This window comes from Acromyrmex echinatior, chromosome 15 (genome assembly GCF_024713525.1).
Source record: "Acromyrmex echinatior isolate Ae372 chromosome 15, ASM2471352v2, whole genome shotgun sequence".
Lineage (NCBI taxonomy): Eukaryota > Metazoa > Arthropoda > Insecta > Hymenoptera > Formicidae > Acromyrmex > Acromyrmex echinatior.
The window spans coordinates 7,493,507-7,511,458 of NC_141866.1; the positions used below are offsets into that span (position 1 = coordinate 7,493,507).

The window sequence follows — 17,952 nt, forward strand, 5'->3', positions numbered from 1 at the left end:
GCAGCTACGTATTTCAGAATCGTTAGCCGTAAAAATTTACGGTTGATGAGCAATCCACAGAAGCTCTCGAGAAACGACAGGTATGCGAGCGACAAGACTAAAAGTCCTATCATCGATCTTTCGGTTGAAGCATGGAGCGAAGATATTAATATATTTGCAAGAGGTATCTAAGAACGATACATGCATTCCATCAAAAAGATTCACGCAATCTTTAGAAACAACTGCTGACCGCTCAGAGTGAAGTCGTAAATCTGGTTCATTGTGAGCGAAATGCATACTTGCGCAATACAAGAAATGCCAGCTGATGGGTATTCGATATCAGGGAAACTAGTCACGCGAAGGAAACACGCCATCGACATTCCGAAGTCAAAGAGATCGGCTCGCTTTGCATGCATTGAACCTATCGTCAAGAAACAATTCTAACTCTAGTTGACGATACTTCTCGTAATGTTGATGATCAAACGTTTCTAACGATAGAAATTTTCTGATAACACCAATGACGAGTTATCGCGAATATTATTCTGCGCCATAGCAATTTCTGTTTTTCTCAAACTGTTTCTCGAAGTAGACGTTGTCAGCTAGCCATTTTGAATATTATTATTACTCTCTCGGCATTTTTTTTGCAGTGACGTTAGCAAACACGCCCCTCATTTCATTTCGTTTCATAGTTTGTAGACCTGTTAGCGGCGTAAACTAAGATTTTGCGTGTTAACTTCAGCACGCCCCGCGACTACGAGCAATTTTCTAAATCGCTCTCGCAGATAGTAACGTGACGGCTCATATCTGCAGGCAGTGTTTTACTGAATAATGAATTCTGACTCGCTGTCGGGCAACGGATATCATGCGTGGAAAAGAAAAAAGGCTTACCGGTATCGTCGAGGCCCCGCCTCGCGTCTTCACTGACTCGGTCGCCTCTGTTATCCGACGCGAGATCATCCTTTTCCTTATTATCTTCGGAATCGGTAAGCACCGCATCGTCATCGTCGTCTGTCTTGTTCTTCGGTTCCCAGGTCATCTTGTTCTCCTTTTTGAGGCGTCTTCGCGCATTCGCGAACCAAGTGGAAACTTGCGTCAGCGTCATTTTTGTGATGATAGCCAGCATAATCTTCTCGCCTTTCGTCGGATACGGATTCTTCTTGTGTTCGTTCAGCCAAGCCTTCAAGGTTGCCGTCGATTCCCTCGTGGCATTCTTCCGCCGCGCTGCCAGGTCGTACCCAGCGCCGTACCTGAAAAAGACAACGAAAAAGATACCTTACAATGAAACGTCTTCTGAAATTCTTTAAAAATTGCGTTACGCTCGAGTAAGCAGCGGCTTGTAGACAGGAAGTGCAATATGAGAAAAATCAAAAAGATGCAAAGAACTCAATAAACCGTAGATAATATTTGCATGCGAATCTTTTAGTTTCTATTATCAGACATTGATTAATCGATATCTATAATATATATTTTTTTTACATATACAGAGGTCGATTATAATCTAGGATATAAATGGAAAAAAACAGTTTTTTTACTGAAGTATCTTAAAATGTAGCCTGATACAGACTGAATTTTATTAGATTATCGAAATATATATACGAAATATATATACTTAAACAGATTGTTAGAATATAAAAACTTTTGCAGCATTGTTTATCATGCTCGAGTTTCTAAATACATTATAATTATTTTGATTGTTTAATACAAAATTATTTTAGTATCTACCTAAATTTTCAAATACTTCAGCAAAATCGTTTTTTCCGTGTATCTATTTCTCGCGAAGAAATTTAGAAATTACAATTGAATTACTAGTTGTATCTGGTCAATAAACGTCAATTGCATTATTGAGTAATTGCCGTTAAGCAACACTCGTCGTTTGCCTGCCAGAAGGTAACTATTGTTCCATATTTGTCGAAAGGCCACTCCACTGGAGAAGTGGTATCGTGTCGAGGGTGTGAATTCCCTACAGATTTTGGCAAGTCCGAAGTGCTCTGCACGAGCTCTCGGCTTTCCTAGATCCATGTCTTTCTCTCTTTCTTTTTCTCTCTTTCTTTACTTCTGCTTCCCTTTCTCTTTCTCTCCGCCTTGCTGAACATCATACCCCTCCGGGATAGGAGGGGCGGCATCCTACTGGGTCGAGGGTGATACTCCGGCAAATATATACGGGGAATAAACCCCCAACGGCGGCGTGATTCCATCGTGCACCCCCGGCACTCACTCGCCGTAATGGCGATTCGATCGATCCCCTCTTTCCCACCCCCTCATACTTGCTCGCTCAGTCTCGTCTACTCCTCTCGCATCTCTCTTCCATTCCTCCCTGTCTCTCTTACGAAGAACCCGGGTGCGAGTATGTTATAGGTGGATACTGTTATATACTACAGGCTAAAATACCTATCGACGATCCATCGGCTGTGAAACGATGGAAGAGGCGCAGTGGTTCACGATAGCGGCGATGGTAGTGGTTAGTAACAATGTTTTGCCTCGAGCGGAACACATCCTGACGAGATATCTGCTGCTGTTGCTCGCCGATGGGATAAATGAAAATTTCGTAGTATCGATATCGATATCTCGACATCGACTGAGGACAATCAGAAGATCAATATTGATAATAAATTTTCAAAATAATATTCTCAGTTTATGAGTATTCTACAAATTTTGTGAGAAACAATGGATTTAAATTTATAACTGTATCCGAATAATGTAAACAAATATTCTTAATGAAGCGCAACATCAAACATTATACATTTTTGTATTCGATTTATGACAACTTCCTCCAACATTGTATACGGAAATAATCAATCGCGGATTCTTTATTTTCGTTGTGGCGCTGTTAAAAATAAATTCGTTGTCAGAGAGAAGTATTCATTTCCACTTTATGTAATTGAATTAGGCGAGTGCACGTCGGGTGGCGGTCAGATTAAAGAAATCGTTTGGTACACGCGGGGAGGAAGCCGAAGAACGAGAAAGAGAAAAGCGGAAATCGAGATAAATCGAACGAACGGCGAATTATTAGATTCTCGCTTTCACTCAACAAGCACGAGGTTGTGCAATCCACTCCCCGTACCACCCTCCGATTACCACTGTGATCCGCATCCGAGATTGCCGAGATGACCGCGTCGATGGGGATAGAAACGGCAATCCGCAGGAGGCAGACTCGAAGAAGGTGGAAAACGTTTCACCCTCTATTAAACTCCCTCGTACAAGGGAAAGGCGGCCGCCAGGATACGCCGCCAGTAAAACGAGCCTCTCCTCGACTTCTACGTTTCTTTTTTTTTTTCTTTCTTTCGCTCTCCTTCGGTCGTGTTTCTCCTTTCGCCTGCTACCGCAAGAAAGCGGTCATGAAGGAGTCCTCCTCGAAGGAGTCCTATCGATTTCGATAGACTTCCACGTCCGTCGTTGAAATTGCGACCATATGGCAGCATTCGTGAAAGGACGAAACAATGAACCATATTACGACAGAAAATTGTTAATTCCATTGCGTTAATTCCATTATATCCTTCGAGAAAAGCTCTCTAATATTTTCTGAATTATCAGCGTTACAAAACATCATATAACACAAGCTTTGCATAGAATTGCTTCAACAAGAATTTATAATAATTTATAATAAGAACTTAATATAGGGATTCTAGTTTTGCATGTCCATTCTAACGCGATTGGACAATATTAAAAATGAGAAAGTTAACGAAATTCGCAAAAGGTAATAGTCCATATTTTGAATCGTCAGGAATCGACAGCGAATGACGATACAAGCTTGCAGATATCATCAAAATTCGCCCCCTTCGTTAATATGCGCAATTTCGACTGCCTCCCACACTCCAGGCCGCGCCGGTGCTACGCCACGCAATTATCTACATACACAACGAGTCCGCATCGGCATTTACATACTAAGTGTACCGTTGCGTGCCGAGAGAGAATCGCTCGGATGTGATCACGTCTTGTATATGCGACGATGTAGATGCAACGACGAATGGGAGCAAGGTAAAAACTTGGCAAATGTGCAACGACCAGTCCAATCTCCTTTCTTCCTTGTAGCATGTCTCAACGCGATTGGTTCGCGAAAAATCCTACCGTTATTCGCTCGAGTTATGAAGCTATCGGTATTTCGAAAATGTCAAGTTTTACTGTGAATTAAAATCATGCAAGCGGATGTCCAATGCAGAAAAGAAAAAAGATGTTATATTTCTCTTCACAAATATCGTGATCGAATTTCGTGATATGTATTGAAATCAAAATAACAAGCCAATATGCATAATAAGCGTTTTTAAGTTTTCATAATACGATATTATATATGCTGAAGGAATGTAAAAGTCGAATGTATAAAGATCTAAGCGTTATGCTTATAGTGTGACAGCTCACGGACTAGTAGATTGCGAGTGAATGGCGCTATCTGCTATCATAAATTTCTCCGACACGTTCTTATCGTCTCTTTGTCGATGCTAAAGCAAAATCGTGCGACAAGCGTCCTTGAAGAGCAAAACATATATGGATTTTTAATATGTGATTTGCCAATAAATGTACAAATATCAAATGTATCGCGTGTGAATTTAATTCAAGCTGGCATTTTGAGTAACTTATTTAAAAATATCTTCAGTGATTTAAAAATCTTTACTCTGACACTAACAGTAAAAAATAAATAGGAACGAATATCTTTTTTATTGTCAGTTAATCGCCCGTCAAAAGGTCGATAATCAAATCTCGACGTTATGCGATATAGGATTCGGCAAATGGATTTCGTGTAATAACAAAATAAACTCGGAGTTATAGCATTGCCGCACGTATTTCTACATAGATTGGAGTTTAACGTCAATTTAGAAGCGCGGTATCGTTCCGGGGAGTGAAAGGATGAAGAGAAACGTATCATATACGTGAAACGAAATTGTCGGCAGGCTCAGAGGAAGATTAAAACGATAGGGATCGAAACGGTAGAAATTCCTCCAGTAAGGGAGACAATAACAATGCAAAAGGGTACAGAGAAGCGCGTAATGCTAGACACTGGCAGCATTCGAGCGACTCATTAGAGGCTTTGCATATGGTGGCGTCAACCTCGAAAGGTTAACCAATATTGGCAGAACGCGCGTAATTACGTCCTCCAGCCTGGTATAGCTGCGTATATATAGAGGTAGCTTCAATAGTTACGCCCGGGTTCGGATGTGCAAACGTTTCCTACCGACTAACCAGCCAACCTACTGCATCTCTCTCTCTCTCTCTCTCTCTCTCTCTCTCTCTCTCTCTCTCTATCTATCTATCTATCTATCTATCTATCTATCTATCTATCTATCTATCTATCTATCTATCTATCTATCTATCTATCTATCTATCTATCTATCTATCTATCTATCTATCTATCTATCTATCTATCTATCTATCTATCTATCTATCTATCTATCTATCTATCTATCTATCTATCTATCTATCTATCTTTCTCTTTCTCTTTCTCTTTCTCTTTCTCTTTCTCTTACATACACATACACACATACAAACACCCTCTCTGTGCAATCGTGTATAGCTTCCGGCTGCGTTTGCTCCGTACTGCCATCGACAAGATCCGCCCCTTATACTCGCGCAATCGCTACGTCATACAATAGACCGATGTGCTGTCTATTTCTAATCGCCAACTTCGCAGCCTTTTTCTTATTCATTATTCCAAGGCAATGGAGAGTGTAATAGCAATTACGATAATCAATGAAATTATTGAACTGTATTATGTCTAAGCCTCGATATTTTATTTTTAAGACAACGCGAAGAAAATCTGGGCGTAAATTTTTTTTATCTTATTGATCAGTAAAATGTGTACGTCTCGTACGTGCTCTATGCGTCGATATATCAGGTGATTTTTTTTAAGTATTAGATGCCGTTTCAGGAATTTCCAGACGATAGAAAAGACACGAATAAGTAACCGGTTACGAGAAATCAAAGATAATCATCAAAGAAAAAAAGGCCGCACGTTTCTATAATGCCAGTACAGTCAATGTCTATAAGTGATCACTGATAATAAAAAGCGGTATCTCCCAATTGGGTTAAAATTAAGATAGTATCACTGCAGCATTCGCTGACATAGTGTCCTTTTAATGGATAAAAAGAGCTGCAGAGAAATTATAGTATCGTTAAATATGTACGGTTAAATATGTAAAGATTTATTTGTCTACCGATCTAAGTATATATAATTACCATATATTATGTATATAATTATCCATCTAAATATGAAAGAAAAAAAATTTAATTTCATATATATTTCTTATATTAACATTTTGTTGAAAGCTACACGATAGCTATTTCGATATTTAAATTTCTATTTAACAACTTAAAATGCTGCTATGTCTTACTACACAAAGAGCAAGCAGACATATTTATCTACGTCCAATAACGAATAACAGGACAGTAAGATTTGCGGGGGTGTGCAACGGCGCGAATAAAGACAAACAGAGAAATCATTCAATTTATGTAAAGACCATAGGAAAAAAAAAGACACTTCTGCCTGTTCAAAGTGTCCTCAAAGGAACCCTTTCGTGCCAGTAACGACATATTTCTCATTTCCTGTAATCAGAGCGTTCTCGTCAGAGCGTCCCAATCGAGCCGCTTCAATTTACACCCTCGCGCGGAGCATCCCCTCCTTGTGTCGTCATACAACGTAGTCTGCAACTTTCAACGCTGTCAGTAAAACAATAGCGGTCTGACGGCATCGAAAGTGACGTAGTAACCCGTTAAGGGAAGAGAGCGACCGGGGCAGAGATGAGGGAGAAACGAGTGAGAGAGCGACCGCCGTATTATTAAGCAAGTAAATTAATAGAGGCTTGTCCAGGAGAGGTGGTGAGAGAGCGAGGCAGTAAGGGCACTGAATTCCACGATAAACAATGCCTACCGTCGGAGTTTCTCTGGTAGGCGCCGCCGCCACCGCCACCGCCACCGTCGCTGCCGCCGCCGAGCACATGCAGACTATACAACCACCCGAAAGGGTGGCTCTGGAAAAGGGAGGGAGAAGCCTCCCGTTGCGTGAGTCACAGCGCGCTTGCCTATTTCTGAACGTCGAGTATGAACGTATGTGTACGTATATGTGTTCACCAGGCGGCCACGAGGGTTGCTAAGCGAAGCAAGTAAAGCACCTGTGGGAGCCGACTCGTTCGGAGGATACGGAGGTGGCCGAGGAAGTAGTCGAAAGGGAGTAGACGTACGCGAGGGAGTGCGAGAGAAACGGGAGAGAAGAAGAGAGGGAAAGATAGAGAGGAATTTAGAGTCGCGGGAAGGGAAAGATAGAGATGAGTATAGAGCGAAAGAGCACACAGAGACGAGAGTAGAGTGGTGAGTAGAGCAGAGAGAGGCCTGGCGAACGGGCGAGCCAACCCCGGGGAGGAAGCCAATCAATAAACTCACTCACTCACTTGCTCTCCTATGGAGAGAGACCTACTGCTCTCCCTATGCTCGCGATGTGACGATATGTGTATGTGTGTAAGCCAGTATACGTATATACACACGTCCAACCTGGAAGCCTCCATTATATACGCCCACTCGGCTGCCTACAGCCATTTTGTAGCCGTCCGTCGTGTTTGGCCTAACTCGAGCGTCGGTATCTTCAACCCCCTTCGAGTTCGACAGAATTCAGAAATCGCGGCAACTACTTCGGCCGAATGTCAAGTCGATCGATGACGATTACATCGGACGCTATCGTATTAATGTTGTTACACGATCAACTTGTGCAAACGAGCTATATCTGTTTATCTTCGAAACGAGATTAAAGCTGGACATTTAAATATTGGATATTCGAGATATCATATTAACGTAAAAGTTATTCTACGTCTGCTGTGGTTTCTATCAGCGATGAATAGCGTTACGGCTCTTCGTCTCGCCGATACGACCAACGCGATTTTAACGGTCCATACTCCACAAACGATGTGCTTCTCCAGGTGCGCGACTAAGGGGGAGATATTACGGATTCGCAATAACGATAACCGTCGTCGCGCAGAAACGTTTCCAGCGAGGAATATACGTGGCAAGTACGACAGGATCATGACTCTTGTTTTAATGGCGGCTTGCAGAGGTAACGGGACAGGGGTAAGAGGAGAGATGGCTTTCTCTCTCTTTCTCTCTCTCTCTCTCTCTCTCTCTCTCTCTCTCTCTCTCTCTCTCTCTCTCTCTCTCTCTCTCTCTCTCTCTCTCTCTCTCTCTCTCTCTCTCTCTTTCGAGGTAGTTTAATCTAATGGAGTCGAGAGACCATGAAACCTGGCGATAAACTTACCCGTAGGCGGCCAGGGTTGGATCGTAAGGGTAGTAACCCGTGGCGGCAGGTTGAAGGGCGGCCGTGCCCCAAGCAGCACCCATGTCCGCCGTCATGCCCATCCCCGTCGCGTCCTTCAGTCCGTACGGATTACCCTGCAAGAGCAGAGTGCATGATAAGCACTAATTTATTTAATATGTTGCTGCATCGCGCATATAAATTCTCCTACAATGTAAACATGCTATCGACATGCTATCCTTTTTAACGCGACGTTAAAATTAAAAAAGAAACAACGCGACATCGATCGATATCGATCCTTGCGTGACACGAGTGATTCAGGAAACTAATACAGATCCATTATGGTTAATGTTACAGATTATGTTCTGCATGTTGAGAGAGATTATCGCAAACCTGTATACAGAAACTCTTTAAAGATTCAATCCATCTCGATTTTCACTGATAGACTGGAAAGACACAAGGAATCGTCACGATCGTATAAATATAATATTAGACCTGAACACACAGCGTGTGGTTTGTAGTCTTAAAAAGCTTATACGAACAGGATAAATGTTTCTGAAAGAAACCTTCCAATCATCTTTTACTTTCGTTTTAATTGCCCCATGAGATTAAGAGGTAAATGAAAGAGGAAGCCACGGATTTAACCAGGCATCTCTAAGACATTATCGCAGACAGACGTCAGTTAGTCGGTGTATAATGTCGTCACGTTGTAAAGGTACACTGTAAAACACGAGCAAAGAGATGGAGGAGAGGAGATGAGATATGAAAGGAAAGAGTGGAAAAGAGAGCAAGAAAGAGGAACGTAGGTGTGAGAAAAGAGAAAGAACGTGAAGGCACGTTACGCGGCTAATGGTAGCACAATGGGGGATATTATTAGTGCAGCAGCTTAGAAGTAGTTTCTTTGGCGCCATGGAGTTTCGTATTACATCTAGTCGTAGACGTCATCGTCGTCGTCGTCGTCGTCGTGTCGTCGTCGTCGTCGTCGTCGTCGTCCTCGTGTCTTCATCGTCGTCGGTGTTCACCTTCTTAATTTCCTACTCGCCTTTACATTTCGATTTTCGAAGGCCCTAACGAGTGCTTGGTTCTCCCTCCCGCCTTTCTTTTGCCTTGCTCTCGGCCCTTAGTCCCACCTCGCAATGGGTCTCCACCAATATATAGATATATATGAAAATGTGTGTGTGTGTGTGCGCGCGCGCGCACGCGTGTGTATCTTCGTCTTTATTTCTCTTCTTTTCAGAAGCTTTAATGGCGAACTGCGGGTGGTCCGACGTCGACGCTTCGGACTATTGTTACGACTGTGCATAGTCACACAGGATCACCGGTCGCTGGTTTAACCGATTATACGAGCACGCCTGTATTAAGGTAGCAATAATCGTTGTATTGCGCCCCAAATCTTGCGACGTATGCGACGCATTAGAAAGCGTGACAGCAAGGTGGCTCTAACTTGATACTCTGTGTTGCTCGACATAGTCCATCAAATTAATGCAATAACACCTATAATTGTCTCCTCTACAGGGTGCTCTAAAAACGTAAATAGTCTGTATCATTCTTGACAAAATATTTTTTATCTTTATGTGTGTGCTATTCGATATGTGATATAAATTAAAAATATATTTAAAGTTATGCATCGATTTCATAGCAATTACCTTTTAAAAAAAATTGGTACAATTTTTAGATATAATTTAGAATGACATCGCGTAAAATTTAAAGCATTATTTATTCATATATATATATATTTATGATTAAATGATACTTTCTATGTTTCTTACTTTTTTAAAAATAAAAGTTACTTTGCACATTGTGAGACTTATAAGAATTTTATAGGGCATTTTTTCACGGGACAATTCATCGTATTACTCACTCCATTCAATGCTAATCTGATTCTTATTATATTGTAATGCTCATCGAAATCGGTCCGTCGATTTGAATCGCCAGGAGCACGTGCTTCCTGCTTAACTATCCTTCGAAAAAAATCAAAGAAATCTCATTGAAAAAAAAACAAAAAAAAATTGATAAAAAAATATAAAAGAAACATAAAATTAAAATATGAAATAAATTATAATATATTTGTACCTCATATAGCTATATATTATATGATATAAAAATATTTTATTTCACTTTTAATTAAATAAATAAAATATATCAAAATTTATACTTGTACTATTAAAATAAATATCTAAAAATATACAGAATTTTTTTCTAAAGTATTTGTAATTTTTTCGCTACGTATAATAATATTTAAAATTACAAGCGGCGTTTCGAAAAAGACATCAATCTTGAAAATTGTTCAGTTTTTATTTCATTGCTACTTAATTTGCACCAACATATATTGTATCTTTTTCTAATTGTGAGAATAGGGGCAGAGTTTGAATTATACGATATATATAATAATATTTATAAAAGGGCATGCAACGAAATAATTAAGAGAACATTGTTATGCAAAAAATCAAACATATTATTGTTCCTTGTATCTTTTTGTGTACAAATTCTTGAAGAAATTATGACCATTAAAGAAATATTTTTTTTCTCTAATTTCTGAATGTTTTATCACTTGAATGTCATAACCTTACTCATAACGTTCGTTGCGCAGAGCAACTTTTTTTACATAGCAAACTTTTTTCTCACTTAAAGTTTCTCTTTCACTTTAAAAAAAAAGAAACGCAACATAACATCGCAATATGAACGGAAAGGATTCCATCGTCAAAATACTCAAAATTCCCAGCAGTCAGACGTTTATGGCATTCCGAGCTACACCCTATCGTATCGTTCGTCATTCAATTGCTGGCAGTGATGGTCGCGTGCGCCAAATTATGCTACGACGTTGAAATTCCACGAACGATTGACCGGCCGGACTGCAATTTATACCAATAAAGATGCAAAACTATGTCTGCGCGTCTCGCGCGACAAATAGCATTCTTAAGGCTTCACCAGGACTAAACCAATACGTACGAGGGAGCATCCCTTCGTCCTTCAACTCATCAGTCTCAATTACAACGGAACTCATCCGCGCGATCGACTGTCCGCGTGTAGAATGATAGAGTAAAAACATCGACAACTATGATTCTTATCTATACACACAAATACACAAGTACTTTCAATTCTTCAACATTATACGAACATAATAAAAAATTTTTTTATAGAAAATTTTTCAAACCACGGAGTAATTGATGAATGAATTTTGATATTGAGAATTATGAGATGCTGAAGAAATAATCATCAGTCGAAATTGTACTGTGTCGTATGAACTAGTAAATTCGTAAAGATTAGAGGCAAGGATTCTACAATAATTTTACGCAATTATCAATATATTACTCGCGGATGTAAACGCACGCTGCACACGGCAATATTGCACGCCAGCCGCGTTTAAGTGCCAATTATAAAAGCGTAACAATCTACGATTAAGAAAGCTACGCATGTTACGCTTTTCAATGGGCCGTAAAATAACGCACGATATCACGGATCGAAACGACTTTCGTATTGCGACAGACACGTGTGCTTCTCCACAACCGCGGAATATTGATATACTGATATTGTTGGATGAATATCCAAGTTTCACATGCATGGGGCATCATGTTATCCTCAGCATCCTATTAATAAACTCGTAATTAATATTACAAAATAACAAGCATCCATTATTAATCAAATAACTTGATATTCCGAGATAAAACGAGTTCCAAAAGAGAAAACTATTCAATTTGCTGTTCTTATTTTCATGTTATTGGTTTTATGCGTATTATCAATATGAAAAATGTCATCCGCAGAGCGTTCTATGGAGGGAATACAGTCTGCCAATTCTTTTTCTTTTCTGAGTTTTTTAAATTTCCGAGTCTTGAGATCGCAGTAATAGATCTAATTAGTATTTGCCAATTATTCATAACCTTGACTGAAAAATATGTACATTGAGAGAATTTACGTGAAAAAAATGTTCTGGTTATATCAACAAAATACAAACAAAATGAATTCTAATCATATGAATTAAAATTCTGTAATTATTGTAATTTAATTTTTTATCTCGACTGGAAGGTTGATATATTTAACTATAAATGTCTGATTTGTACCCTCCTGATTGAATCTACTTGAATTCCAATTAATGCAACGAGACTTTCTTTCAGTGTATAAAATATCTATCTTAGATAAGATATATCTATCGCAGAATCTCTCATGCAATATAATGACGTATTACAAATTTTTACCGTATTAAGACATCTGAAGTACAATTGTACTGTATGTATCGCAAGCAATGCGAATAAAATGCAAAACATCAAGAGAATAAAAGTTCAAAGCACAAAGCGATGGAATTCTCGAAAACGTCGCCAGAACAAATCTCGGAATCCGTTACGCCGACAGAGTCACTATGCGAAATAAGACGAATCCGTCGGCTGATGAGAAGAGGTTTCCGTCTACCATTGCTCCCCTATCTCGCGCAGTTACGTCCTCCTCTCGTCCTTTCGCGCGTTCGCGCACTCCCGCCACCTCGGTATCCCCCATGGCCCGTCCCTGTTTCATGGCATCTCGCGTATTGATTCTATAAACTCATTCGCGAGAGCGATGAGAGCACTCTCCTCTTCCTACTTCCCATCCTTTCGGTGTCCGCCTCTTCCCTTCCTTCATCGCCGATTCGTTTGACAGAGACAATCTCGCTTAGCGCATCCGCACGATAAGCGGGATTCGCAAATGTCATATGTGGTATATATTTTTGTGTAGAAATTTTATTTATGAATGCAAAAAAGGGAAAAATGTCGAGATGACCTTTTATCTCAGAAAAAGCATTCCAAAGACATTTTCATATTTGATATATCAATATCGATATTTCAAAAGAGATGTGTAATTAAATACATGTTTAAATATGCCTGACAGATTGCAAACACGTTAGCTCGACAGTAGATTTATCATTACATTTGAATATTTTTAGTGAAATTAGCAAAAACTTAGAGAAGTAATAAGATCAATTCGTAGTGACGTAATAATGTCTTTAATAATATAGCTACATCAGAAAATATGAATTAATTGCAATTAAAATAGTAAACGTATACGTCTACTAGACGTAGTGACGTAATAATGTCTATATAATACACATAGTTATATTAGAAAGTATGAGTTAAGTGCAATTAAAATTGTAAACGCATATATTTACTATTTTAAACTACTATTTTGCAATTAACTCATATTTTCTGACTGTACATTACTTTATTACGTCACTACGAATTGATATTATTAGAATAGACAGTCTCTTAGTTTTTGCGCTAATTCCACAACTGATATTCAGATCTAATGATAGATTTGCGGAATATCGAGCTTGCGCGAATATGCAATCTGTCAGACAGATGTGTTTAATTAAGTATATTATCTCGTGATATTATTATCACGTGAAATTGACTATAAAATGACACAGAAAAATTTTGTTGAGTAAATTCCGAGAGAATATTTAAAATTTAAATTTTAGATTATAGGTAATACTTTGTGATATCTCAGCGCAATATAAATGAATTTGCAAAATAAATATATCAAATCGATAAGACACAAGAATATAAAATCGCAGGACAATATCGCGTGCACTCTGCTTGTTCAGATAAGAGCCTGTGTCGTATCAGTATTTATCTGTTCAATTCATGCACTGATTACGCGGCAACATCAAAAAGCTGATGGCTTTTTCAGTCGTACAAACATAACGATTCGTGAAAATGAAAATATACTGTAGAGATAGTTACACGTATTATCTGATTATAGGAGGTAATGACACATTTACGGCACATCATCAATGGCACGCCGTCTCGTATCATTATAGAAATTGCCGTTACAGATTGATCATACCGCAAATAATGTCGTTATTAAAAGTTGATTTTAACGATAATTGCGTTTTTCACGTGAAAATAGTATTCCCTTGACAGGTACCTTTTTTGCCTTTTTACCAAATTATGATGATTCCACCTACAGTTCGTAAAAGTGTGACACGTTAGTCCAACCGAGCTACCGATGAGAGATCGTTGCTTACACGCGATTTAGAAAATTGCATCTGTAAATTTACGTCGCTAATTGCGTATGAAAAATGAGAAGTGTCTCCCGGATGATAAATTCGCTGAATTTCACTCGAGATAAACTCCTGTCTACAAATTACATGCAATGAATCGTAGCGGATATATAAATCCCCACGCCATCGAATCGTAGCGTAAAACGGAGCAATTTCCGACTACATTAGCCATCGTAACGATTCCTTTTTCCTAGATTTTCTTTTCCAGCAACTTTATTTTTGTCTCGGGCCATTGGCCGCGCGTGGAATACATTAATCGACAACGCCACCTAAAAGCAGCCAATTAGTACCATATAATCGTCCGATAAATTCAAATTTAATTGGCTACTATGCTTTCTTTCACTCCGGGAGGTGCTTATCAGTGTGAATGTAATGCATCCATGATCTTCTAAATCGCAAAAGAAAAATTACAAGAGAAAAATCAGATTGTATTATTGATATCGTTTATCTTGAATACATTACTTTATATATGCAGAATATGATTTTTATTTGAAAGTAGAGCAACAATTAATTTTACAGACTTCAGAATTTTATATAATTCTGATCCAGAAAATATTTTCAGTATTATATTATAATAAAATTACAGATAAAATTTTTTGGCGAATTTTAGATTGTCTGAAACTGATTTGATGCGCGTTTCTCTAGATTCCTGGCTTCTCTGGGATTGAAGTACAGTCGAGGAGGATTCCCTGGTGACATATGCGTGCGAATTCGTCACCGGCAGCCCCTTGAGAACGTAACGAGCAATCTCGCCTTCCGCGAATCGAAACTTAAACGAGATTATCGGTCGTTTCTCGAGAAAAGGACGAGTGAATAATTCGACGCAGCCGGTACTGATCCAGTCTGCGAAGATGCACAAATTCCTAAGCGTGGGGCAATCGAAGGGGCCGGCACGATCCCGACGTCCGAGAGAGGGTTTCGTCGCCGGGATTCCAAGCTAATTCGCGGCAACACCACGTGCTAATCCGTCTTAAGTTAATACTGAAGAAGTAATAATCGCCCGGCACGTCTAGAACGATGAATCGATCAATCTACATCCAACAATGACCGCGTTACACTTTGCAAAGCATAAGATGCTCTTTCGTAGGTAACAAGAAACTTTATATTAATTTTAACGTTGTAGCAAATTTAAAACTACAAAAAAGTCAAGAGATTTTTGATTCTTGAAAAAAAAACAATTAATTTTGAGATGGAATCAAAACATAATTAATTTCCTAAACTGTCAATAACAACTATAAATTTTATTTGTTTTCTAATATTAATAATTTTTGTCTGAAACCATTGAAAAAATAATTATGAATATTCAAAAAGATTTATATTATTTCAATGATATCGTTCCCTTATTTCAAAAATAATTCAACTAAAAAAAATGTGATTTTCTCGAGTTAGTAAAAGTTAAGTAAATATCGATCATCATCAAAAGTGGACTACCTTCATAAAAAATTATACAAAAATTGTCACAACTGATAAAAACGACAAAAAATTGATCAAAAGAGAATCTTTTTGCCGTATATTATTCGATTAATCAATAATTTTCTGTCAAGTTCAGAAATAATTATTCTCCTTTTCGGGGAAATTTAATTTTTTTAATTGTATCACAAACACTTATTTTTGAAGTAAGGGATAGCATGTTTATGTGTACCTATAATGTTTTGTATCCTAAATATTAACATTGATTAACGACGATTTTGATTTTTAAAACGGATACCCGTTAAAAGATAATCGTTTAAGTAAAATAAAAGCTAAAAGATAATCATTCAACAATATTTTTAACACTGATTCATTGAGGGAGAAAATCGGTTGACAATATTTTTAACACTAATACACTATCATGTTAAAAATACAAGAAAACTTACCAAAGGCGAGTAAAACGCAGAGCTATCCATGCCGATGCTAGGATAAGGGCCTTGGTCGGTAGTGGAGGGCGTCGGCGTGGGGTAGGAGGAGTAGGAAGTTGCGGTGGGTAGCCGAGGATAAGTGCTCAATGCAAATCTCGCGGCGTTGTCGTATTGGCAGCTGCACACCGTTTGCCCCGTCACAGGATCCGTCATCATGGGCCTACCGTTCTCACAGCAACCAGGTCCGGTAGCGGCACCACCCACGGGGGTCGTAGCACCGCCAGTACCTGCGGGTCCGACCCCCGTCGTCGTTGTCGCCGTCGACGAAGGCGATAGAGCACCCGGGCTCAACGCACCCCCCGACATCGCCGGCGACGTCGCCGTTGTCGGTTGCCCGCCACTCACTAAGAGCTGAAAAACAAAAGGAAAAATACATCATTAACATAGTATAATTACGTGCATGCATGATGTGGAGAAGTTCCATACATTTCCTTGTAAAATTAGGAATTAGTTTTTTTAACTCTTGTTTCAAGCTGACTTTGATATTCGTGCGGTCATAAAAACCTCGTCTTCTACAGAGATTCATTTCACATTCTCTTTATTTTTCGACGTAGATACATATAAATAACACGTAAAATAGCTGTTCGTAAGCATATATGCATAGACGTGTCATGATAAGGACATACATATGTACTACATATGTATATATAGCTAAAAAACACAAAAGATATTTTTTTTCTAGTCTCAGTGCCTTTTTAGCTAATTTACATCGTCTCAGCGACCTCAAAAAATCCAATATTCACAAACATCGATAATGGTGCCCTTCTTTTGCCAAGGTAGATGACGAGAAAAAGATTCTACCTGGGATTTTATGGTTTTTTTTTCTTTGTATGAAAATTCTATCGATGAGCCTTCGATAATCATCGCCTTTATCTTTACAAACGCGCAAGAATATTTTATGTAAAAAAAGTATAAGATATATATTTCATGATGTATTAATTTTATCGAAACAATCTCAGCGCCTAACGGAGAGCGATTATTCCTCCCACGATTAATAGCTTTGTTAAGCTCGTATAAACAGAAAGAGACGTCACTCTCATGTGCGTGCTAGCGCGCAGGGGATCGAGGTTGCCTCACGCTAAATTAGCCCATTGTAAATGAGAACGGAATGAATCCCGGTAATTAATATGGCAAGGGCGCGGAGTTATTTCGAGAGGACGGGAGGCTCGAGAGCCGCCACGAGTCGGGTTGTATATCTGCGTTGATAAAGCCTTCTCTCCGACAGCTCTCTCTCGCATTCCGTTACACACGGAAGAGAGAAGGAGAGAGAGAGAGAGAGAGAGAGAGCACGGAAAACGACTCTCTCTCTCTCCCTCATATGTATATAATACCTTTCTATTCGTAGACCGTGTCGAAATCACCCACGAAAACGCCCACGGATCGTTGCGGCGTGCGCGTGACGAATAGAATCGACGAGAACTTTATTCCCGCAAACGATTCTCCTTCGCGCTTTAGCATTTCACCTCTCTCGTGAATTATTAAAAGCCCGTCGCTTATCAATTTCAAACTCGGCGCGTTTACAAAAATATGGTGACTCGTGGCGAAGTTTTTATATATACCGATGGGAACTTCTATCGTTTCTCACACGATAAAATACATAACTGTGTCCCGGTCGTTAAGCAATATCATGGGGACGCGATTCACTTCAATCTCCTGTTTGCTCGAAAGTTCGACCGAAAATAAATAAAGATAATGAAGATTATTAGGTATAATTATGTGGAGTCACTCAGGAACGGAATCAAAATGATACTAATCTAGCAAACAAGTTGACGTTGTTCATCGTCATTTTGATGTTAAAATGATGTCTTTAATGTCAAAATAAC

At 39.1% G+C, this 17,952-nt stretch overlaps 2 protein-coding genes across 5 annotated transcripts in view; one reads left to right on the forward strand and one right to left on the reverse strand.

Moving 5' to 3' along the window:
* Nucleotides 1–17,952, forward strand: part of LOC105147015 (sosondowah) — a 355,053-nt gene that overhangs the window by 211,402 nt on the left and 125,699 nt on the right. The gene's annotated exons all lie outside the window — the stretch shown is intronic.
* Nucleotides 1–17,952, reverse strand: part of LOC105147013 (homeobox protein caupolican) — a 76,048-nt gene that overhangs the window by 16,862 nt on the left and 41,234 nt on the right. For all 3 annotated transcript variants that reach the window (XM_087413827.1, XM_011057715.2, XM_011057717.2), the window contains 3 exons: nucleotides 16,088–16,480; nucleotides 8,207–8,340; nucleotides 868–1,226 (listed from right to left, as the gene is read on the reverse strand). In XM_087413827.1, the coding sequence (XP_087269953.1) occupies nucleotides 868–1,226; nucleotides 8,207–8,340; nucleotides 16,088–16,480 (886 nt within the window). The remainder of the gene's footprint in view (nucleotides 1–867; nucleotides 1,227–8,206; nucleotides 8,341–16,087; nucleotides 16,481–17,952) is intronic.